This window comes from Copadichromis virginalis, linkage group LG1 (assembly GCF_057382275.1).
Source record: "Copadichromis virginalis isolate Kocher_CV1m ecotype Utaka linkage group LG1, C_Virginalis_male_GT1.1, whole genome shotgun sequence".
Taxonomy (NCBI): Eukaryota; Metazoa; Chordata; class Actinopteri; order Cichliformes; family Cichlidae; genus Copadichromis; species Copadichromis virginalis.
In genome coordinates this window covers 18,385,653-18,400,447 of record NC_140618.1, presented here as the reverse complement: position 1 = coordinate 18,400,447, position 14,795 = coordinate 18,385,653, and the positions used below count along the sequence as shown (strand labels likewise).

The 14,795-nt window shown below is 36.4% G+C and overlaps 1 protein-coding gene across 1 annotated transcript; it reads left to right on the top strand.

Annotated features, from left to right (window-relative positions):
* Nucleotides 1-351: 351 nt before the first annotated feature.
* Nucleotides 352-14,794, top strand: def8 (differentially expressed in FDCP 8 homolog). The gene is made up of 12 exons (XM_085452902.1): nt 352-511; nt 1,635-1,757; nt 7,171-7,265; nt 7,389-7,538; nt 8,745-8,886; nt 9,204-9,368; nt 9,570-9,697; nt 10,275-10,388; nt 10,596-10,676; nt 12,562-12,702; nt 12,898-13,007; nt 13,316-14,794. The coding sequence occupies exons 2-12, from the start codon at nt 1,649-1,651 to the stop codon at nt 13,410-13,412; spliced, it is 1,332 nt and encodes a 443-aa protein (XP_085309028.1). The 5' UTR covers nt 352-511; nt 1,635-1,648; the 3' UTR covers nt 13,413-14,794.
* The last annotated feature ends 1 nt before the right edge of the window (nt 14,795 follows it).

The window sequence follows — 14,795 nt, the reverse complement described above, 5'->3', positions numbered from 1 at the left end:
AGTAAGCACTGACAAAGCACTGATTGTATCTCTTGTACTTTATCAACGCAGTATCTAAAAACTTTGCACCGTAGTGGTTAAAATCTCATTCTAATAAGAGTTAAAAGCGCATTCGGTTATTAGGTTTATGGGGTTATTGAATTATGGTGAACGGTTGGTAGAATTGTTTTTAAACATTATCTGCCAATTACATCTGCCACCCTTCTCCAAATCTGTGCCCCTACCTGGCCCCCCCAACAAAAATTTTCTAGACACGCCACTGCTTTTATTTCTTCTACACTACTTCATTATGGCAATGGTTATTTTTTTATTTTGAAAATCTCGCCGGAACTCGCTACTTTGACGAAGTATGACTTGACGTTTTTTTCCCCCTGTGTGATGTTACCCATGACAAAGGCAAAACAAAACGGGGACGGCTGTCTATATTCATCATAAACGTCGTCCACAAAATATATTATTATATTATAATATAGCTGCTAGTTTGCTGCTGATAAATTCGTTCAACAACGGGGTAAGCTTCCAACTAGACGGCCGCTTTAATGACCAAACATTAGCATCAAATCAACGGACGACTTGCTGGTTTAAAAGCTTGTTAGCTAGCTAGCATTAGCTGTTTGTTGACATCCGTGTTTGGATATGGACTTGCCCTTTTAGCGCCCTGTTAACGCCCTGTTAAGCTGTTTAGCTGTGATGAACGAAATAACATTAAGGTTACCTCTTAGCACATTATGACTTACTGCAGCATCATCCTTAAGTGGTAATAATTAGTGAAATAAAGCTCCAACTTAACGTTTCTCGGTCTTTTCAGTATTTGCAGTGTTACCTCGTTTGACCTTATTTACTTAAGTCGTCCATAAAATGTCTGTAGGGCGTGTTTTTGTTGACTGTTGAAGTAGAGCTTACACATACCACTGAGATTCATGCATCTTCAGCCTCAGTGAAAATTAGACTTAATGGTAATTAACCAGCCAAAGGGAGTGCTAGTGTACCTGTCAGGCTGTCTCTAGTGTAGCTTCATAAAATCTACATGGAATTAAATTACAATTACTACTACCCTTAACCCTTTAATTATGTATCAGAGTTTCCTTCGTTATGGTTACAATTTTCAACAGGACATTTGTATTCTCTGGTATTCTAGCATATGGATGTGGAGTTTGAAAGTTTGAAAGAGTTTTGTGAGGTAGGGAGGATCTGATGAAAAATAGATTTTGTTTCATTTTAGATGTAAAGGAACTTTTTCTGTAATGTGTAAGACTAAATCTTTTTTAAGATCTGACCTAAATTGCAAGTATAAAATAGCAGTAGCCTTGGTATAACTCTCATTCAGGACTATGTATTATGTATTTGAACGAAGTTAAAGATGTGCACGGATTCATATTTCTGCTTGTAACATGCAGAACATATTTTGCCTTTATTTTTCTTGAAACCATTGGGCTCTTAGTGAGAGTTATGACCCATGAACAGCTCATGACCAAGTAAATGTCAACACAATGTCTATCACTGCACAGTAAGCCGAACCAAGTATAAACACTGGCTAACCAGCTTCCTTCTGAAAGGAAACTGAGATTCCTCGTAATGTTTCAATACATAAAGCCAAGAGAAGACAATTGCTTTGTTTTGTTTGTCTTTCTTAGATGTAGCCAATAAAATGGAGTATGATGAGAGACTTGCACTTTTTCGCCAAACCCGCCTCAATCCATTTGATCGTGGAGAGGAAGAGGATGGTCCCCAAGGAGACAAAACACCCCCGCAACATGGTGAGGTTTGCCACAAGTTATGATACAACTGTCTAAGGATTGCTTTCACACCTGTAGTTAAATTCAGGAAAATAATATACATTGTTTTCTTTGTTGTCTTTCATTTGCCTGCTTCATCTTAGTATTAAGCCATATAGACAGAGTTTACACCTCACACTGATCGATTTCTCTGTCTTCCTTCATCGTCACATGCGTATTTAACATTTTTTAAATCTCTTTATCATGATGATGCAAATTTTGAATTTAGCCGTGCCTGTAAAAGGTGACTAGTTTGATAGACAGGAAAAAAGTTGAATATACAAAAAAATTGCATCTGGTCTTCCAGTGATGTATCTGCTGTTTGCTGAAGCGTCGTCAGAAATGGTCTCAGTGAAAGAAGCCATTATTAATAAAGGAAAACACTGAGAAAATTACAAATTGCACAAGAACTGGACAGAAAATCAATGGCAACAGTACTTATGGAGTGATGAAGAGAAATACAATTAGGGCTGCACAACTGACAGTGCTTGGAAGATTACTTTTCAAATTCCACTGCAGATTACAGAATACATGCCCAAAAATGTAGTTTGCAATGTAATACGTTACTCAATGTGAGTAACGTATTCTAAATACTTTGGATTAATATATTGTAATGCCTTTCACATCTACATTATTGCGCTAATGCTCTGTGATTTATTACTATTACTGAAGGCTACTCGCCACCGAGCTAACATTGTTAGCTGGCTTTAGCTGAGTTTAGTTCATAGACTGCTTTCAGAACTTCACATGATTATTGTTACTGCTATCCATCAAGTCTTAACAGTCTGCAGTCTATTTTAAATACATAAGGTAACATGTATTCCTTTACTCCCCAGCACTGACAACTGATAATCAAGATTATTTTAATTTTTTGATTATGATTATTTTGACTAATATTGAGATCGCACAGGGGCAGCACGGTGGTGTGGTGATTAACACCACAGGTCCTGAGTTTGATTCCACCATCTGGCCGGGGCCTTTCTGTGTGGAGTGTTCTTGTCCCTTTTCCGTTTTCTCTGTGTTTGTGTGGGTTCTCTCCAAGTACTTTGGCTTCCTCCCACAGTCCAAAGACATGCAGTTAGTGGGGTTTGGTTAATTGGTAATTCTAAATTGCTCATGTGTGAATGTGAGTGTGAATTGTTGTCTGTCTCTATGTGTTGGCCCTGTGACAGATTAGCGACCTGTCCTGGGTGTGCTTTGCCTCTCTCGCCCTATGGTAGCTGGAATACGTTCCAGCCCCCACCATGACCCTGACAATTATAAGTGGAAGACAGTGGATGGATGGATTGAGATCACATGTAACCACAACACTGCTTTCCTATCTTCACATCTGTCCAGATCTTTGCATGAAAATAAAATTGGTCCTTTTTATTCACCTAAATTATCTTTAAAGAAAAATAACAAATATTTAAAAGAAAAAAACCAGTACCAAAACCTAACTAAACAAAATTATCAGGACACTGCATGACAGGATAACATATGGTTTGCGCAGTAAGTTTACCATTTTCCTGAAAGATTTGTTACTCAACTTCTTTAGTGGGCACACGTGGTGTATGTCTGCAATGGTACTGAATGATTCATGCTAGCAAGCACTGCAATGGTTTTCTTGGCCTTCATGCATGAATTTTACTGCAGTTTTTGGTGTCTTTTTAGGTGATTGAAGTTGTGTTGCTTTGCAGTATAGACACATAGAAGTAGCTGCATATGATTTGTTCCAGGACACTTGTGCTAAATCCAAAGGATTCCCAAGCAACAGATGATGATGTTTTGAGGGACAAGCTCTTCATATCTGTCTTTCAACATAGTGTTACTCCAAATTAGTCCAGGAACCGCCAACAGCTGTGATTAACACATGGAGGCATGTGCCAATCACAGTGCTTGATTTGTTTTTACTTTGGATTTTAATTGGGAGCGCACACATTTTAAATATTGCTCAATCATGTTCATTTAATTGCGGGAAGCTAAAGTTGCAGTTATACAGCCATCTGTATAGCCTGGTGGTGGCTTTGTGATGCTTTGCGGCTGCATTACAGCGAGTGGTATTTGTGATCTTGGCATTTACCTTTCTAAAACAGTTTGTTGTTGCAGTGGGAAGTGGGGGTTTTTTGCATTCATGGTTCCAGTTTTTTCTTAATGTCACTATGTATGTTTGCTTCCTTTTCAAAAACACAAGCAGTATATCTCAGTTACTGTATAGGCAATAAATCCCTCATTAAAGTTAATTTGTGCAGAAACGTTTCATCACTCATCCAGGTGACTTGTTCAGTCTCAGCAGGTTTTCCCAACCGTATAAACAGGACATTTGCATAATAACTGAAACTAGCACCACTGACAAACATGGGCTGTGAGGTCAGTTTCTTGATCATTAAGCAGTCAGCTGAGACGGAAGAAGTCACTTGGATGAGTGACGAAACATTTCTCCTATGGAAAACGCTACATCCAGATGAACAGAGTCAACTTTTTGAGATTTCCCTACCTGAATGATTGAGCTTGCATCAATTTGTGCACTTAGTTTAATAGTTTCCTTGTAATGTAGGGCAGATCCTGCTAATGCATAAGGAGCAAGGACACTGGTCTGTTGTGACTAAGGAAAAGGAAGTTGGAAATGCTGTAGCTGAAGTAGAGGAAATGAAACGCATGGGAGTAAGCAGTACTTCAGTAACACTTCCTGTAATTTAGGACTTGGAAAAATACACTTTTTGCTTTTTGATGAGCAAGAATGACTCACTGATAGCTGTTCTGATTCTACGGTGCCTCATTACTCTGAGTCTATTGGGAACTACAAGGCTGAATTCCTTCAACATGTTTTGTTCAGAGGTGTACGCAGGTAACAACACTGTTTGTATAATGTGATTCTTTTAGTTTATTAAACATTATTTGAATAGCTAAACACTGACTTAATCTTTTTAAATATATTTGAATTTGTTCAACCTTTAAATTCCATCATTCAGTTCTGTTTACTAATTTTTCACTTCATCAGAATAATCTCAGTTGTCAGTATGGATAGCTGAAAGTTTACTCTCACTGCACTTTAAATGTTAATTTGTCACTTGCTTTAATTTAAATTCAGACTTGTATTGTAACAGATGAAAATGCCAAACATCAGTTTGAGTAAAGAATGGATATTGATCAGACTGTGAAAGTGTTGGTGTCAATTACTGCTGCGCGAATTTTGATATTGATGTATTTACACCAAGTAAATGCAGGGCCAGTTATTGCTGATATCAGTACTGATACTGATAGTTTTAACTTGTAGACAGGTTATGTAGGCCAGGCTAGTGCGTAATCATTTATGAGAAGAATTGTCATTAATTTGCTAATGCTGATCACATTTTAATCACTGTCACTGTAATTTTACTTTCCACCATAACACATAGATAAAAACATCTTTCAGATTTTCATGTATCTTGAAACTTGGGGTTTTTTGAAGACCAGTAATGTAAATGTGCTGTCTCTAAAGCACTTTGGGTGAACTTCTGTTGATTAAATATGTTATATATGAAAAAATAGATGTGACAGTCAACACAAAGTATATATTTTGTGTATATTTTTATGAATGTTAATTTAGTATAGTAGCATATAGTGTATAGTTTAGTATATTTTAAATTTAAAATATACTAAACTATAAAAAAACAAACATTTATTTAACGCAATTCAGTAGGCTACATACTGAACTTGGAGGATAGAAACGAAGCATCGATCCTATCACACTAGTATCTGTCTAATGCCATGGCCAGCATTTGCATCAATAATATTGATATTTGGATCATTCTGCCAACATCTAGTGCCAATTATTAAACTGTATGAAAGAAATTGAGATTGGTAAAACACAAATTCTATACAAAGTTGTTCTTGTTGTTGTTGTTTTTAAACAAAAGTACAAGTCATACAGGGCTCGCAGAATTTCAAAATCCCTGGTAGCCCTTCGGGCAGGCACTCTTCGTTTTTGGTAGTCCAAAATAAATTTAAGTTGCCCAAATAAAAAAAAAAGATTAATGTTTTGTTTCCTTTACAATATTATATTGTAAAGGAAACAAAACATCAATCAAAAAATAGTTAAAACACAAATTACAACAACTGTATAAAAATTACAATCATCAACTCAAATATTTGGTTCAAATTGAACAGAAATTTCTATGAACTTGTAAGAACTGTGTAGGACATGAATCAGTGTGTGTCAGATCCTGATTTTGAAATTTCCACTGAAATCACAGGTAAGTGGAACCGAGATCTAGGCCATTTGCCTTTTGAAGTTTGCAAAGGCTGCTAAATTTTGCCAATGGTAGTTCACTCTTTGCAACATAGTACGCTGTTCTAAACAGATTTTCCAGGACTTCTTGTTGTGCTTGGTTTATTTTTAGTATGTTTTTTGAAATTGGTGTTTGTTCTGGGAACGATACTGCAGACTGAGCAATAATGCATTTCTTGCATTTCTCATGGGTTCTGATGGGGTCTTTCTTAAAATTACTGGTCCCAGTAACAAAGGCGCTTGCCGACTCAGAATTTGAGGGAAACTCACGACACACCCGGCAGAACATTATGTTACTTAGCTTATCATATTCCAGCCACAGAAATTATTTTGTCCATGAAACCAAAAAAGCTGCGCTTTCTTTTTGCTTCATCGTCTGATTTGTAATAACTTTTCTGTTTTGTGGTAGGCTTTTCTTTGGCTCTCCCTTCTTCACCCTGAACTGTCTTATTTGGCTCTGCAGAACTAAAATACCTGCGTAAATCCATCTGCTTTTACACACGTACTTACATAACGGTCAGTGATTCTCTGCGCAATCAACCTCTATCACATGTTTAAGCTTGCTGCGGGAGATTTTACTTGTCATGTTTGAATAGCAAGCTAACGATTGATAAGACGATGCCAGAGGAATTGGTGCGCAATTAATCTGTCACTCACCAATCAGTACTGCCGCTCTCTATACACAGTTCATGCGATCGCAACGTGAAAGTGAACGCAAAAAAAGCACAAATTCAAACGGCATTTCAATATGTCACATATTGACAGTGACTCATTGATGCCAATGACAAAATTACCCAGATACATTTGCGAAAGAATGCAGAAGCATTGACATATATTTTTCCTTCCTATGATAGCCCGACAGGCAGGGCTGAGATGGATTTTGGTAGCCCGACTGGAAAAATCGCTAGCCCTGGGATGTCGGATGGTTTAACTAATTTCGACACATTCAGAACGAATAATTGTGAAAGAGATTGGTTGCAGACATGTAAATGTGACAGTAATAAAGCAGTAATAAAGCAACTCAAAGTTCATTCCACAATAGTCATGTGGATGAAATTAGCAAGCGTGACCGAGTGCACTTGCCAGAATGTAGTGTGTATGCTTGCAAGAAGAACAGCGCTTTATGCCATGTTTTCCTCAATTTAGAAGCAAGACCTGAGGTTTTCCCTGGGACCAGAACACACAGTTCAGATCGAACCATGGACCTCGGTCTAGCTGAGGATCACTTCTCAAGGCCTGTGGTAAGTACTCCTTACGTTTTTCTGATTTGTAACCCAGTAAAAATAATTTATCACTTTCAATTTAACTGTTTATACTGTAAAATGTGAAACTTCCTTGTCTTCCATTTTCATATCATGTTACAGGGTTCTTTTGTGGCATCAGACATTGAACAGCTTAAACTGGCAATAGAAGAATGTAAGAAGCTGATCTTGGAGCTGCCAGAGCATTCAGAGAGACAAAAAGACAATGTAGTGAAACTTATCCACCTGCGCCTCAAACTGCAAGAACTTAAGGTTGGGACTGAGGGGAAAATTGAGAAGGGCATGACATTATATTGTAGTTGTGTGTTCTTGGATAAGTGTAACAGGCTTTAAATATTAATGGAAATCTGTACAAATGCAAAGTTCAGTTTTATTAATATAGTTTTAAATTATAATGTCATCTGAAAGACTTAGTAAGGTCAAAACCTTAAAATCAAGTTGAACTCTTAAGAAACCCTTAGAGAAGTGACCATGTGTGGAGGATTGATGTCAGAGGAGGAGGAGATTCTTAGTGATCATGTTGGGCCTGTAAGTATACAGGGTGATAACTATGGTAGGAAAACATCTAAAACACTCCAAACTGCTTTGATTTGAGTATTTTGCCCTTTATGAAATGTGTGAAAATGCATTGCAGACATTCTTGGAGAAGAGTTGGCGAAGAGTTTGCATAAATTCCCTTTTTTGTTTATAAATGATAGAAAACAAAGTTTTACAGTCTAGTGTATTAAAGGGCTTTCAAATAAACAAGCTCATTAATCAAGCCCATTCATCAACAGTAAAGAAAGTATCAGTTATCATCTGGCTTTGTTTTTCAGTGCATTAGTTTGTTTCCAATAGCAAGATCCCGGTTGACCAAGAAAGATTACTCTGAAGTCACCCCCCATGTCTTAACAATTTGACAGTTTCTTCACTTTAACAACACTTAAACACTAACAAGAGCACTTTAACACACAGGCAGTGTGTCACACTGTAACATAATAAAAATGTTAAAGAATAAGTCACGGTGATAATAACGGACAAAGGAATCTTCTTCTTCTTCTTCTTCTTCTTCTTTTTTTAAATAAAGCAGTGAAACATGTCCAATTGCTTAGCTTGATTCTTAACATCCATAATCTCTTTCATTTTGAACTTTATCATGTGAAGCAACTCAAATTATATCTCTATCTATGAAATTTACCCAGAGCACTTCAAATTCCATCGTAAGACCGCTGTTATGCCTTCTGGTCCAAGTTCAGCAGAAAAGTTTTGTGAATCAAAAGAGTTTCATACATCAGGAAATTAATCCTTGATGTTTTTTTATGCATTCCCATCAGTTTTGTTTAGGCTATACAAAACACAAGGTAGTGTAAGTGTAAACAAACTTAATTGCACATAGGTTGCTATCTCTTGCAGCTGTACACAAAACAGTGTTACAGCCATGTTTTGTGTGTTCTGTTTTTCGCATGCATCATTTTAAAGGATCCAGAGGAAGATGAGCCTAATCTGAGAGTCCTACTGGAACACCGCTTCTCCAAGGAAAAGAGCAAGAGTGTGAAACAGACCTGTGATAAGTGTAGCACTATTATCTGGGGCCTTATCCAGACTTGGTATACCTGCACAGGTGAGACATAGTAGATACTGGTAGAGCGCTGTAAGATTACCGAAAGTTTAGTTCCCAAAAGTTTGAAACATTTCTGTTAACACTGCTCAAAATTCAGACTTCTAATATCATTTGCTGTGCTCTCAAGCCTTAATACACTCAGAAGGTAATTAGAGATCTGTGCAATCCATTTTCCCCCTAGTTCAAAGAGGCTTAACTTCCATTCTGTTGTATGAAATGTTTCTGTCTGAACCAGTGACAGGTGAGACAATGAGTAATCTTGATGGCGAAAACAAAACTATATATTATAATTTGAAGTTATCTCTTTCTTTTTTCAGGATGCTATTATCGTTGCCATAGTAAGTGTATGAATCTGATCACTAAACCCTGTGTCAGGTCAAAGGTCAGCCACCAGTCTGAGTACGAGCTCAGTATTTGTCCTGAAATAGGACTAGACCGGCAAGATTACCGCTGTGCAGAATGTCGTGCACAAATTTCACTGAGTGAGTACAAATTCAATGTGTTTATGTTTGGTTAGCCCAATTAGGAGTGTATATATATATATATAAAACGACCTCTGGTTGCCTTAGTTGTGGAAAATTTAGATATTTATGTTTTCTATAGTATTTTAAATGCATTTTGGTGATGTGTACATGTTCTTTTGTTTTATAGTTTAACTGTACTTTTTTGTATTTATCTTGCAGGGGGCGTACCTAGTGAAGCCAGACAGTGTGACTACACTGGCCAGTATTACTGCAGCACATGTCATTGGAATGACACGGCTGTCATTCCAGCTCGTGTCATCCACAACTGGGAGTTTGAATCAAGGAAGGTAACCTCAACAACCGCAGATACACTCAGCACATGAAAATAAAATTTATAAATGTGTAAACTAAATTTCATTAACATGTTATCTGAACATTTTGATTGGACTGAAAGAGGCTAGAATTTGTAAATGTGCTTTTAATATTATTTAGTGGATGCTACTGCTTTACATCAAAGTTAGACAGAATCGTATACATATACATGCATATCACGCATGGACATTCCACTGATTAACTCAATTTACTAGAGTACTACAAAACTGTGAAACCATCCTTTAAAGAAGTTTCCCCAGGTTTTAAAAATTTACTCAAGGGAAGTCAGATTAATGTTATTTATATGTCACTCAACTCAATTACATTCCCGTGTCTGGTAGAATCATTTATCTGGTGGCATGTGACCTACTTTTAAAATCATCCCAGTGCAGGGCGAGGTTTGTGAATTTGAATCAGATGATGCACATTTACTCGTTAAAGCTGTCGACCAGTGCAGGATTAACCAAGCTCACTGTCTTATGATGAAGGTATGTCAGTGTGTTTTGAGGGCGTATTGAGCCAGTTTGTGTTCTGATAGTGTCTCTATCTCAGGTCTGTCGCTCCTCAATGCGCTACCTGGCCCTGATGATGTCACGCCCCGTGCTAAGGCTGAAAGAAATAAACCCGCTGCTATTCAACTTTGTGGAGGAACTGGTTGAAATCAGGGTGGGTAGCTTCCCATTGAAGTTTATTTTTCAGCTTATTTTTAATAGACTTGTTTTAAATAAATAATTACTTTCACAGTTGTGTTGTCAGCCAACCTATCCCTAAATTTTTTTTTTTTTTCATTCAGTGTTGCCAGGACAGGCAAGTGGGTGAGTCACTCCATTCACTAAGAGTGACAGAAATGTTTGTGTGTGTTTTCTCCCACAGAAACTTCGTCAAGATATTCTGTTAATGAAACCCTATTTTATCACCTGCAAGGAGGCAATGGAAGCTCGGCTGCTACTACAGGTCAGTAACTTTTTATTGTCAGAGGTTTAAGATGTAATTTTTTAGTAGATTTTAGTAAATTTTATCAGAGATGGGCAGTAACGCGTAATCTGATTACTTTTTTCAAATAACGAGTAACTTAAGGGATTACTATTGCAAAACCGGTAATTAGATTACTGTTACTTTCACGTAAGCATGCTGCGTTACTAAAACTGTGATTTTTTGCGAGAATGTCTCATGACAGTGATGTAAGCGACGTTCGTGACAACAGCTGTGTACAGATCAACAATGGATAATATATCGAGTGTGGGAGAGAGTATGAGCGTGCAGCGTTTAAAGCGTGGAAGTACTGACCTTATTTTGAGTTTGATTCCATAAAAAGTGACGAAAACATTAGTGTCCGTTGTGCATGGGAAGAAAACGTCTTTTTACAGCGAAAAAACCCCCCTAAACTTCCAAGCAAGCACCGAGTGCACAACGACGTAATGGGAAATTCACAGAGAAACTCGCGGATTCTTCAACTGACCGCTGCTGCACACCTGCACCAGGGCAAACCTCTGCCTACCCTACTCCTGCTTTATAGGTGAAAATAGAGCAACAGGACCGCTAGTCTTTGATTTTATTTATTTTCTGCTGTGTTTTACTTGCATTTATTTGAAAGAGTGAGTGTAAACACAAAAAACTATTTTATTTTATGTGCTGGAATGTGCAGAAAATAGGTTTAAATGTTAAACTAATTTATTCCAGTCAGAGAATGTTGCATATAATTAAGTTTTTGCTTGATGCATAAAGTTAAAAGATTTAAAGTTTTAAAAAGAGACTTTTCCATTTGATTACATTTTATATGATAGATTATGCAGAAAAAGTAGAATTGGGCTGAAAGATCTATCGCTTTATCACCTATTCAGGTTGTAAATCGTGTTTTTAAAAAGTAACTAAGTAACTAGGTAATTAATTACTTTTGAAAATAAGTAATCAGTAAAGTAACAGGATAACTTTTTGGGGGAAGTAATCAGTAATTAGTTACTGATTACTTTTTTCAAGTAACTTGACCAACACTGAATTTTATTGGGTAAAACAAGGACTTGCTTTCAAGCAGAAACGTTATCTAGTTATAATAAATTATCTCAATTAAACCTGATCCAAGCAATACTATTAGCCTATTAGACAATTCTGCATGTAAATCATAAAATTATCTTGTAATTGCCCAATGTCTAATAGGCTAATAGATTCTTTTCATATAAGGTTGGGATGAAGAACTGATAGCCTCAACTTTTTTAAACTGGCATTTACAAATTTAGACTAGGCCTTTTTTTCTCAGCTGTATATAAGCGTGTGTGTATTTGTACAAACAAACATGTGCATTAAGAAAGTTTTTTTTTTCATTATCATATTATAAACAGTTAATATTGTTTCAGTCTCCACTGGATGATCAGAGTTTACAATTTAACCCTTCAAAGTTAGCAAGAATGTAAACAACCCAGTTTGGAAAACTTGCTATCAATTTACTTACCATTTAGAAAAATGCAAATGGAAGCACTGACACAGGCAGCCTATTAGCAGTATGTTAAAACAGCACCACCATGTGATAGAAGTGAAGAGTACTGAACTAAAGAAGGCTGATGATGTACAGTCGGGTGAGCCACTGGATATCACTAATTAGCTTGCATAAATTAAATTGACTCTTGTGATCTCAAGTTCTGTATTAGCTCAGTTTTAATCTATACTAAACATATTTTTATGAATTGTCAGTTTGAATTGTTTTAAAATGTTTCCCTACTGTTAAAATAAATAAATAATATGTTTAAAACTATGCTTGAGTCTGATATCCTTTTTTTGCACTAAAGAGTTGAGTCTCATAATATGAAAGTTGCCCATTTCCTTTTTTTGCATTTATATTTTCCAGCTACAAGATCGCCAACACTTTGTCGAGAACGACGACATGTACTCACTACAGGATTTGATTGACATTTCCACTGGCAGACTGAGCTGTTCCCTCACAGAGATCCACACCACATTTGCTAAGCACATCAAACTAGACTGCGAGGTGAGCTCATACATAAAGCACAAACTTCCCTACTGATGGCACTGTTGAACTATATCATGAAGAAGAGGGGCTGTGTTGGACTTGCAAATTCACCATGTACTAATATATGGCTGAAATGTTTTTAGTATTTGTTGATATCATTGTATCTTTCTGTGCCATATTAATGGTTTGTGCTGTCCATGTGTGTATTTGTAGCGCTGTCAGGCCAAAGGATTTGTGTGTGAGCTTTGCAAGGAGGGAGACATCCTGTTCCCCTTTGACAGTCACACCTCAGTGTGCCATGACTGCTCTGCTGTCTTTCACAGGTTAGTCATCACCAACGATTTGGGCTCAAAAATACAGCAAATTTTCTCTTTGTGAAGTGTTTAAAATTAATTGATAAAAGGAAATTGTTTGTATAAAAGTTTTGAGTGGAGATACCAATAATAAAACAGATCTTCAGAATAACATACCTTCAAATTCCATTGCTAAAGTGGTAATTAGGAGTATTTCTGTTTAACAAATGGTACTTCAATTTGCAAAGCACTATGATTTCCCAATTATTAAACTGTTACTAAAAGAAATAACCAAACTGACATGAATGTTGATGTTTTTTTGTTGTGTACCTCTGTAGAGATTGTTACTTTGACAATTCCACAACTTGTCCACGATGTGCACGAATGACTGAGCGTAAGCAGGATGAAGAGGAGCTGGATGTGAAAGAAAGCTAACTCTGGAAAGGACCCTGGGATTTAAGTGGATGCTGCACTTTGCTTCGTTATGGAAAAAAAAAAACCACAATCTTTCTTTATTTTGTTTTATGATTATGCTCTGACTTTTGTTTTTCCTGTGCACTGCATTATGAGGCAGGGTATTTAAAATTCATCTGGAAATTAATATATTTTTATCAAACCTTTGCATTCCTACAGAACTTAGATGTACAAACCACTGCGTGTATGTTTAATGTTGGTGTGTGTTTCTAAATTTACAAGTAAATGCTCTGTAGAGAAAAAATCCACCTGATCAGTAGGTGGTTATGCATGCAGAAATTGTATATTTACTGTTACAAGCCTCAACTACTTTAATCCAAACTGCCAATAATGCTGAACTTTAAAGTTGCCATATATCAGAATTTTAAAGTTTAGAAGCCCAGCGTCCAATAAGAAAATCGCCAAAAATATGCCTTTCAGCATCCAGTTCCTGTGCTGCCATGTCCAAGTTTCAGTTTATTAGGTTCAGATGGGTGATGTTGCACAAAAAAAGCTATATGTTGACATAGTTTAAAATGGGATTAAATCTGTTAGACTGTGTGACCAGTTGGTCACTGCCACTTACCCATCTCCCCTTTTTGGACATATTTTCTATGAGTTCAATTGCTGTTTATTTAGAACCAATATATTGATCTGTTGATATTTCATAAAGTCTTCAATTATGTAGATTTTCAGGCCTTAACTGTTTATTTTCAGCTCTTTTCCTATTTGCACCGTACCGAATGGTATAGGTGAACAAAAAAATTAATGTGTATACATACAATCACTGAAAACATAACTTCAAATATGTGTACTGTATTGGCAACAGATATATATATATATATATATATATATATAATGAAAGCATGCATTAGCAGTACGGTACTTTTCCTTGTAAAGAAAATTGTTAAACTGTAAGACACAAAGACTATGAGAGTTGTTTTATGTGCTTTCATTTTTTTAAATTCAAAACTGTGAACTAATGCTGTGCAGTTTAATATGTGTTTAATCAGTGCTGTTTTCATGCAGTGTAGCAAATGTCTGTTGATGCTCATGAAAATTGTGTGCCTAAGGCTGTCAGGTTACTTAACAGCTGTTATCCAAACCCTTTCATACCATCATGGTAGTTGTTTCAGTCTAAATTCCCTTAATTAAGTCTCTGTATGTTAAGTGGCAAACCTTGGTTAATGTGTAAATGCTGACCTTTATGTATTTGTTTTAAAATAATGAGTTTTGGCTGTGTTATCTTTCAGCATGATGTATTGTATATATATTTTTTCCAAACTAATGGACTTACATGGTGTTGGTAAACACCATGGCTTGTTAAACACATGAGTAGTGCATGAATAAATTAATGAAATGCAT

What these genes read in the sequence shown, in the direction of transcription:
- def8 (XM_085452902.1), top strand. Translation starts at nt 1,649, where the DNA reads ATGGAGTATGATGAGAGACTTGCACTTTTTCGCCAAACCCGCCTCAAT. An exon ending in GACTTGGTATACCTGCACAG is followed by an intron (nt 8,887 to 9,203) that starts GTGAGACATAGT and finishes TTCTTTTTTCAG; the next exon opens with GATGCTATTATCGTTGCCAT. An exon ending in ACATCAAACTAGACTGCGAG is followed by an intron (nt 12,703 to 12,897) that starts GTGAGCTCATAC and finishes GTGTATTTGTAG; the next exon opens with CGCTGTCAGGCCAAAGGATT.